Raw genomic sequence first — 9,970 nt, 5'->3', positions numbered from 1 at the left:
TCGCGTCCGCCAAGGTCAGCCCGGCCCCTTTTCTAGCCAGGACTTTACCGCTCTCACTGTTTCTGTTGCGTAAACCTCCACATCTTCTGGGTGTTTTGCTGCAACAACCACAGCTAGGTCATAAGCAAAGCCGACAATCGTAGTCCCCCCTGGGACGGGAAGAGCAAGCACCCCATTATACATGATATTCCACAACAGGGGACTAAGTACCGATCCCTGTGGTACCCCGGCTGTGACAATGTACTCTTTGGGGCCCTCATCCGTCCTGTACCAGAGAGTCCTCTCTGAGAGATAGTTTTCCACCAAATTCGCTAAATATCCGGGGGCACCCATGTCAGCCAACGCCCGTTTAATTCTATTCCAGTTGGCCGAGTTGAACGCGTTTTTGACATCCAACGCCACCACGGCACAGCAGCCGCCAGAAATCAGTGCATCTTTTGCCAGGTTTACCGTCCTGCCAATTGCGTCCACCGTAGAGTGGGCGCGTCGGAAACCAAACTGGCGTTCCGACAAACCATTGCTGGCTTCGACGATGGGCAGGAGTCTGTTGTAGATGACTCTCTCCATCATCTTCCCCATTGTATCCAACAGGCAGATAGGACGATAAGACGCTGGGTTTCCAGGTGGCTTGCCAGGCTTCGGAAGCAACACCAACTTTTGCTCTTTCCACTGGGCAGGGAATATTCCTTCTTTTAGGCACGCCTCGAAGGTGTTGGCGAAAAGTTCGGGCCTAGTCTTCACTGCCAGTTTCAAAGCTCGGTTAGGGATGCCATCCAAACCTGGGACCTTGTTGTCACCGAACCTACCACATATTTCCCGGAGCTCCTCCACAGTTACGGGCGGTATTATGCCGTCATTTAGCTGGACAAAAATTTGCCTTCCCCTATTTTCGTGGTGAGGGAACAGAGTGGTAACAATGTGTTTCAGGTGGCGCGGACAGGTCACCTGGGGTGATTTCCGCAGCCTTTTCATCACCACTTTGTAAGCCTCGCCCCAAGAGTTTATGTCGGCATGGTCGCACAGCTGTTTGAAGCAGTTCTTTTTGCTCCTCCGAATGGCTTCCTTTAGGCGGCCACGCAATTGCTTGTGTGCCTCCTCTCGACCGTCGCCACCGGGTTTTCCCCTGAGCCTCTGGCAAAGCCTCCTTGCCCGAAAACATGCGGCTCGCAAACTTGCGATTTCGTTGTTCCACCAGACTCCCGCTATACGCTTCCCACTGGGGGTAGCGATCGTGGGGGCTTGTGCCCGTGTGGGAGGGGATCTGCGAAAAATCGAGCTCCTTCTGAACGGATCCATCACTGGAGCCAGTTCAAGTTCCTCCCGTACGCTTGTAACATTAGATGCCACAGTAGCCAAGGTTCAAACTACTGAGGCACTGCGGTCGTTGGATATCGACGGCCGGGAGTCCGCTTGCTCACTCCCAAAAACCGCCAGTACTGGGTTTCCGAAGCCCTGCACCGTAACTTCATTCTTCTTCTGCTCCTCCATGTTTGGTTTTATTTCTGGGTATCCTTCCCATAGCCAATTTTTATCCATGTTTGATTGAGGATTGGGTAGATATGGTAGGGTAGGTATCAGTGGCCGATGAGCCCAATTAGCACTGTGTTACGCCGTCTTGATGTCACAACCTTCTAAGACCATGACTACTGTGATAAGAGCAAGGACACAGATTTCAGCCGGCTTAGATCTTCAGAGTCAACCCGTAGCATTCACGGAGGAAAGCAGCTCTGCCAAGCTAAAAATTTCTCTGAAGGATCTGAAAGGATGGTTTGCTTATTGTCCGTAGCCCGACTCTGGCAATCGCAAAGGAAGTGCCTAAGGGTTTCTCGCTCCTATAGGCCAGTACCCCATGTAAACCGCCATAATTTTGTACGTATTTGCATGCTCCTAGCCCAAGGGCTCTCGCCATCAAGTTTTGTTGGCAACCAGCGGGAAGAAAAAGTGCCTTCTTTCAGGCAAGCATTGAATGCGCGAGCAGTAGGTCTGACCGATATTGGAACACCAGTTTGTATACCTCTCCCGGGGACCCTCGGGTCCTGTTTTTTGTTGTTATTTTTCATAATGAAGACTGCCTTTTACAACCCTTTTATAGAGAAAAGTGGGCAATGCCGGTCGCCTTCCACGCTCCTGTCATTAACCTTTACGAAGTGTACAGGGAATAGTGCCCGTCCAGTACGAACAATCTGCTCGCCCTTAAGTGAACAAAGGTTCAGCAGAGCCCCGAATTTTCAAGTTATCAGTTTACAGCTGAGTCCCCCGATCCCCATTCACTTCGTTGACTAGGTACTGCCTGTTTATCGCACCGCGGAGTCTCCTTTTGGCTGATCTGTACTCTGTCATTGTGCTACATGCCTCCTCCCGATCGTTTAGGTGCTGTATGGTGCGACGGAGTTTGTGACACTTTTTCCGGAGTTCAGAGCTACGTCTGCGCAGGGTGCATCCTGGACATGGAAGTTCCACAGGCTGTCGTTATCAGCTTCATAACTGAAGTTACGACAGTGTTAGCTCCACACAGCAGTCCCCTCCATCACGGTTCCACCTGTTCCAAGACCTTCGACAAATCTCTCGATCGCCGTATTCAGAGTCGCTTGCCTAGAAGTCTTTTAAAACTCGCTACCAGTCCAGTGCCACCAGTTATTCCAACGCGAAGCTTACGTCAGGAATGCTGTGTCTGGATGAGGCATGCCCCATTCAAGTGCCGTGGCATTGAAGTCACCCCTGCCAGGATCCACACCTCCTTGATCAAGATAGGGTCCCCCAGAGCATCAAGTCGGCATCGGTACATATTGATCTGTAGGATGCGGATTATGTTAACCACGTCCCAGTTCTCTCCAGTTGTGCTCAGAGGACTGGGTATGACCGTGAGCCTACTGTATGTGCAACACTCTCATTAGATGGACCACGATCCCTGCAGAGAACGAAACTCTCCTTTTCGTTGCAAGTATCCGTTTTATGACCTACTTGGCCGTATCTGCGGCATGCTACTATCCTGTCAGGTCCCCGGCACGTTTGCAGGCGTGTGCCCACAATCTAAACATTGGTAACATGGGAGCGGCCCGAATTCGTACCCTAAATACTACCCACCTAATTTTGGTTTTCCCGCTGTTAAGAAGTGCCTAAGCTTCCATTGGTGCTGTGAAGAAGTTTACGGGAAGCGGGGTAAAATCGTGGAGGAAGATATTAAAAAGTTCGGGGCCTAGGATAGAGCCCTGAGACACTCCTCAGTCCACAGGGAAGTCGATGGAGCGAATTCCGTCGAAGCGCTCGGGAAAAGTTCTGTTGGAGATCAAGTCTAGAAGTATTCTAAATAAGGGGAGGGGGCAATTAGTCTGGATTAGCTTGAAAAGCAAGCCTTCTTTCCAGACTGAATCGAATGCCTTATCAAGGTCTATGGTACAGGCTACGGTGCTTCTTCTTAGGAGGTAAGGAATGAGGCGAACAAGCCAATTCTGACTATGTCGGCCGGGCGGCTGGGGGAAAAGGGGCAAAGGTAAGACCCTTCCAAACTCAAACTTTTATCGCTGACGGTGGTGGCGACTACTAAGTTCCCGATGGGGTCCGCGGGCGATTTGGCTCTGAATAAGTGGCTGGAGTAATCTACGTAAGCAGATATTTTTTTAGAGAGGTTGAGGACATAATGTCGGAGTAACCTGCCAGTGAGGAGCAGCCAATGGCAGCACATGTCAAAAGATTTGATGAGATTATAAAGTCGTCTAGGAAGTAGGACCCTTCTGGAAAGTTTAGTAGTCCCGCGTTAATGATATCCGTGCTAAGAAATGGGCCTGACTGGAGCCAATCAAAGAGAATTTTGTCGTTTTCGTTGTTATTATAACTTTGCCGCCCAAGGAGCTTATATAGCGTTGAGGTCACCGCCCAGGAGGAAAGCGTCAAAACTGGCTGCGGTTTCCTATAGTTCGGACAGAATGGGAGTGAACCGGATGATACCGCCGCGCCTGACAAGTACTCTGACCACTGCTAACAAACAGTTTGGTGCGAGTGCAGCCGGTAGGATAGTATTTGCTCTTATTCCCGATCTAACTAGGATGGTTGTGGCTCTACCCGCGTCGTTGCGGAATGTGATGTATCCGGGAACATGTAGCCTAACGTTGTAGTCTTCCCCAACTCTGATTTCATTTAGGACAAGGAGAATTTGGGGTCAGTATCCTCGAGAAATTTGTGAAAAACGAGACATTTGTCGTTTGAAATGAGCGAATTGGTGTTGAGTGTGAGCACCTTCATTTTAGTTGTCTAGCAGTATGAAGAGGAATTGTAAGTATGCTTCTGGTCTATTTTCAGGGGGAAGACAAAGGTAGTTGTAATAGAAGTCAATAGCTTTCATGAAGTAGCCGCTGAGAATGGAAGAGTGTAGGGGTGGTGAAGAGCTAAGGGTCTCGAGTCTTACTCGACCCCTGGCAACTGCGCCAAAAAAGGGGTCAGTGAATGAGCCAAAAGGCTAGGCTGAGGGTCACGAACAGCGAGGCGTTTGTCAAAAGCGGGGGAGGAGAACGGAGCAGGGCGGGATTGCGGGACACGTTTAGCTCTCTCTTTATATTGGATTGATTCCAACTTGCGGGGACATTTGGCAAAATTGGGTGAGTGACCCCGTTGGTCATCGCTTGAGGGGTGCCGCCGATTCCTTATCAGCGTTGTCTGGGACAGTTGCAGGGGAGCATTCCCTAGAGGCGTGTGGGCTCCCGCATTTGACAGATCTGGGTTTGTAGCCGCAATTTGAAGAAACGTGACCAAATTGTTGGCCCTTAAAGCACTGAATGATATCCCCTTTCCTGGGATTCTCCCAGGTGATTCGCTGGTGTAGGAGGGTTTTTAGTTTAGAGACTATGGTGCCATCTGTCTCGGGATTGAGAGTCACGTGAAAAAGGCTTAAGTTGGTATTGTTGGCCCTTGATGGGGTGGAAAGCCTTGAGATGCGAATGGGCGTAACCAGTGCTACCTCCTTCATTTCCATTTCCACGTCGTCAGAAGTGTATTCGTGAAAGGAAATTCCTCTAAGAATGAGGGTTGGCTTCCGCTACCCCTTAATGGTGAAGGAATTACCTTCAAATTTCTTGTGATTATTAGTACAATTGAGCCGGACTTCGAGCCTGTCGGCCAGCTAGGGACGGGGGATAGTGTATGCTACTTTCGCGTCCTTTACACGATGTGGTTTAGCGTCCCTCGAGGAAGGGTGGGTTCAGCACTCGCGGCGAGAGGCTTGTTCCGATTTCAATTTTATCGACTAAACCACGTGGACTAAATCCCCAACTGTCGTTGATTTACCGTTATATCGAGTAAACCATTGAATAAAGATGTTAGAAAACTTGGCAACGGCGCAAAAGTACGATCCACGATCGGCAGAACGGACCATTCGCCATGTACCCCCTTTATCTCGTCGAGTATTTCTGTTCCTGCTATTTACTTCGCTGTGCGATGTAGCGACCAATCGGGGGGAATCGGGATACCCCTCTGAATTTACATCAATCAGGAGAATTTCTGTTTTATGTACGCCCACTTAGATTGGCTCCATTGTGGGAGCTTCATGGGGATTGTGGTCACGTCCAAGCGGACAAGAGACCTTCGGGCCTCAAACGTGGTGTTGCGGTTCAACACAGTTGCCATACTCCAAAGTTCGATAGAGATTTAGGAAGGTCTTGCAACTTGGCGACCGTAACGATTATGATGAGAGGTTCGTGAATTTCTGCAAATCGTTTGAGCACGAGCCTGTCATAAGTTCAGTTGGGTTTTCAACTTACTGACACCGCATGAGAAATCAAATCGATTGCGATCAGCAGTAGATTTAGGAGTTGTCTTTTGGATGTGCGTTACAAAAGAGGTGTTGACATCGGCCTCGAAATGGATCACCATCTGATGTCTGCTTATGTCCGGTATTTCTCGCAAGGTTAGAGAGCTTCAACTCCCGAAATTCAACGCTTGTATGATCCAGCGATCATGAGACAGTAGAAAAACTATTTTGCCTCCGTCTTCATCCCGTCTGAGAATTCAAAAATGCTCTTGTACTGGTCAAGGAGGAGGAAGATTTCAGATTTCAGAAGTATATACCGGGCTCCGAAAGAACTTGCATGTGGTCGAAAAATGGTCCTGTGAAGAACGTTAACGGTCGATTTCTCATCCACGATGGCGAACAGCTGAAAAGGTGCAAAGAACACTTCACCACGGATATCACTGCCGCCATCAATGCACTCAAATGGAATAAAATCGGTGGACTTGAAGGACTCCCTACAAAGTGATTTATCGTTGCAGCTACAGTTACTGCAAAGCCACTGTTTCCAGAGAGTAGAAAAAAGGGATGATCGCCAAGACTCCAAAGAAAGGTAGCCGTTTTAAGGGTTTCATTGTGAGGGATATCTACGTGTTCCCTGCCGTTTCAAAGACAATATCTAAAATAATTCTGAAACGGATGAAAGAACATATCGATCTGATCGATAGAGACCAGATTGGTTTCCGTTCCGGATCCTCCTGCATTGACCACATCAACACTTTATGGATTATTTTGAAACAGTGCGCGGAGTTTAGATCTTTGCTCCACTTGCTCTTCATCGATTTCGAGAAAGATTTCGATTGTGTCAACAGGGAGGGTGTATGGAATGCTCTACATAGGAGGAGCATTCCGGGAAACTAGTAACTATTATCAGAATGGCTTATGTCACGTACTGTACCGAGGTAAAATCTGAGAGGATTTTGAAGCCCATTTTGTCACCGATATTATTTCTTATTGTTATCATTGCCATTCTTTATGCGTGTTTATCCGCAGAACGTGGAGGAGTTCATCGGACCTTCTGAAAACATAACGATTTAGTAGCTTTTTTCTGCGCATGAAAACGAACTATTGTACCTATGCGTAGGTAAATTGTCGTTTTCACCAGAACTTCCCTATGTTTACATTGCCTACCCTACAGACAGCCGCTGTAACAGCACACCAATTTACAAGTGATTCATTCAACCTTAGTGACAAAACACCGTACGTCAAGTGTCATGAAATCCGTGCTAAGAGTCGCTTCGTGTCTTACGTAGAAATAAGTCGTTTTATTGTAAATATCCTTTCCGAAATCAACATTAAAACATTAAACATTCTTCACAATCCATTTCCAGAGCATTTAGTTAAGAGAAAGTGTTGCCACTGGCCTGGACAGAAGCGGAAACGACCCAAAGAGAATGGCAACGCAAACGGAAACCATCGAGATAAAGTCGAAAAGGCCTTCAGGTATGATAAATCTCGTCTGGCACGTAGAGCACACCTTCAATCGATATATTGATTACCAATTAAACTTTAACACTACCCCACAGACTCGGCATTTAAACAGCAGAAACTCCCCGCCTGGCAGCCCGTCCTCACCGCGGGGACCGTCCTGCCCACTTTCTTTATCATCGGAATCGCTTTCATACCTGTGGGCATTGCTTTGCTCTATTTCTCCGATGAAGTACGCGAAATAGTCGTTGATTACACAGACTGTAAACAGATGAATACTGGACTGTTATGTGCGGATGTAATAAAATCGGGAAAAGTGAAAAGTTGCGAGTGTGAGGAGAATTTCACGTTGACACAGGACTTTTTGGTAGGTGGACGGGTTTTTGGGAGTTTGAGGAAGTGGATTTCAATGGGGATTTGTATTGATTGTAGGGAAAGGTGTACATGTACTATGGCTTGACGAATTACTATCAGAACCACCGGCGATATGTGAAGTCGCGTGATGATGACCAACTGCTCGGGCGACTGTCCAAGACTCCCTCGACCGATTGCATCCCATTTGCATACAGCGATGACGGGAAACCAATTGCACCATGTGGAGCTATTGCTAACTCTCTTTTCAATGGTATATAGTTGGATTGTCGCTTAATATTTGAATTCAACAAGCTTTCTCCATTCTGCAGATACACTGAATATTAGGAGTCAGCTTCACGGTGATATTACGCTCCTTAACACGGGAATCGCGTGGCCTTCAGACAAACAAGTTAAATTCCGCAATCCTTCTGGAAATTTGACTCAAGGTAAGACAAGTTTAGCTACAAATAATTCGTAACGAAATCACATTGTGATATCTTTCAGCTTTGAAAGACTTCGCAAAACCGAAAGCCTGGGAAAAACCGCTCTACGACCTCGATCCTAAGAATCCTGACAATAATGGCTTCCAGGTAAGCACAAACTTTCTCCCAATTAGAGAGTTGTTACTGTTGTGTTCCAACGAGAACTAAAAGTCTTAAAAATTCCTTTACAGAATGAAGATCTTATCGTCTGGATGCGAACAGCTGCACTTCCAAGTTTCCGGAAATTATATCGACGAATCGACCATACGCAGAAGTTCTTCGAGGAGGGGTTGTATCGTGGAAATTACACACTAAAGATTAACTATAGTGAGTATTGGATGTCGTAGGCAAAAACTTCCGACTAGAATATGAATCCCTTTCCTTTCCTTTAAGAAAAATCTTTCAAATCCCAAGACATCTTCTGACTACTTTGTTTACATATTGAGCTTATCAGAAATTTTCTATTCCCTAGCGTACTCCGTATCGGACTTCGATGGCCGGAAAAAGATGATTCTATCGACTACATCCCTTCTGGGTGGGAAAAACCCATTTTTGGGCATTGCTTACATCGTTGTCGGAAGCATTTGTTTGCTGCTGGGCATTGTCCTGCTCTTTATCCATATCAAATGTAGCAAAAGGTTTGTATCGGATTTTATCTTACCCCTGACAATCAATCGTACGAAACTATGCATTCGTAATGAGTTTGTAACAGTAGCGACGGCCGGCAAGAAATCACTATTCGTCCGTTACTGATAACAATTGATTTTTTTCCAAGCCCACAAACACATTGCCAATTATTTAAGTCAGCATTTATCGTGCGGTGCTTGACAACCCGTCAAGATATGTTGACTCTGACTTTGCAGCATCACAATCCACGAAACTCATGTGTATCTTTTGTTTTTTTTCCGATTTCTCTTTTCAGTACGGACATGATGAACGTGAACCCAGGGACCGCCTATTCATAAACCTTGAAAGTATTCAGACACCAAGAGGAGAGTGCGATAAGTACGCGACTAGAGTAGCCCTAGTTGCGTTGAGATATTCAAAGAGAAAACCATTGAACGTTACTATTATCTTTTTTTTAAGTATTTTCACACATGTAGACTGTGTTAGTTTGGTTGCATATTCAAAATTTTACTTTATATGAGGCGGGAAGCCGCTGTCGGGACAGTTGTAGGGGAGAATTCACTTTTTATATGCTCTGAAACACAAGCACTATTTCATGTACGTATATTCTATTGGTGTTACTAGAATTTCTATGTCATTTTCACAGCTTATCGAAGAAGGCATTTAGGAGTGATAAAACTTAAGCGACAGGAAATTTACTATTTATGAAATCTTTACATGTATATGTACAAAATTACAACAAATGATCAAAATGTATTTAAATGTTATTGAGAATAAAATAGTTGATTAGGAAATTAAACGTTTTTATTCAGCTAGTTGGATATTCGATGGACAAAAGATAGGATTTACACGTGCCTAGCCCACGGGTCATCTAGGAAAACTGTTTGATATTGAACTTTTTCCCAGTCGGAAGAATAACAAACGATAATATACAGGAGAACTCCATAAATAACTCAAAAGATGAATTGGGAAGGAACAAGATGCTAGTGCTTGAAAATGAAGTTTTGGTCAACATATTTTAAGCGCTTATCATGCGCAAGTACAATGTCAATGATGATGCTACGGGGCTGCAGCTCACATCCAGTTTTCCCCTCTCGAACGCACTTCCAGCTGTCTAAGTGCCCAATTTAGAAGCTTTAAAGACAATTTGCGTCTATTAAGTTCTTCCACCTTTTCCATGGCCTTCAGTTTCCTTGTGCTCTGCCTATACACGTCTGTTCCGCCATTTCATTTTGGCCGTTTGCATAAGATTATCGAGACAAGTGCTGAGTAGATATCAAATAAATGATTCAATTCATGATTG

The 9,970-nt window shown here is 46.0% G+C and overlaps 1 protein-coding gene across 1 annotated transcript; it reads left to right on the top strand.

Moving 5' to 3' along the window:
* The first annotated feature begins 6,918 nt into the window (after window positions 1–6,918).
* Window positions 6,919–9,461, top strand: LOC119655619 (cell cycle control protein 50A). Its single transcript, XM_038061589.1, has 9 exons — window positions 6,919–7,046; window positions 7,108–7,219; window positions 7,303–7,571; window positions 7,637–7,829; window positions 7,888–8,004; window positions 8,063–8,148; window positions 8,232–8,367; window positions 8,513–8,678; window positions 8,963–9,461. The coding sequence occupies exons 2-9, from the start codon at window positions 7,171–7,173 to the stop codon at window positions 9,003–9,005; spliced, it is 1,059 nt and encodes a 352-aa protein (XP_037917517.1). The 5' UTR covers window positions 6,919–7,046; window positions 7,108–7,170; the 3' UTR covers window positions 9,006–9,461.
* The last annotated feature ends 509 nt before the right edge of the window (window positions 9,462–9,970 follow it).

Source organism: Hermetia illucens, chromosome 4 (assembly GCF_905115235.1).
Source record: "Hermetia illucens chromosome 4, iHerIll2.2.curated.20191125, whole genome shotgun sequence".
Taxonomy (NCBI): domain Eukaryota; kingdom Metazoa; phylum Arthropoda; class Insecta; order Diptera; family Stratiomyidae; genus Hermetia; species Hermetia illucens.
The sequence above is the reverse complement of the archived record's forward strand: the minus strand, read 5'-3'. Positions and strand labels throughout refer to the sequence as shown.

Excerpts from the sequence above, each read along its gene's own strand:
- LOC119655619 (XM_038061589.1), top strand. The coding sequence starts at position 7,171 with ATGGCAACGCAAACGGAAACCATCGAGATAAAGTCGAAAAGGCCTTCA. Across the intron at positions 7,220-7,302 it reads AAAGTCGAAAAGGCCTTCAG|ACTCGGCATTTAAACAGCAG; the intron begins GTATGATAAATC and ends ACTACCCCACAG. Across the intron at positions 7,830-7,887 it reads TGCTAACTCTCTTTTCAATG|ATACACTGAATATTAGGAGT; the intron begins GTATATAGTTGG and ends TCCATTCTGCAG.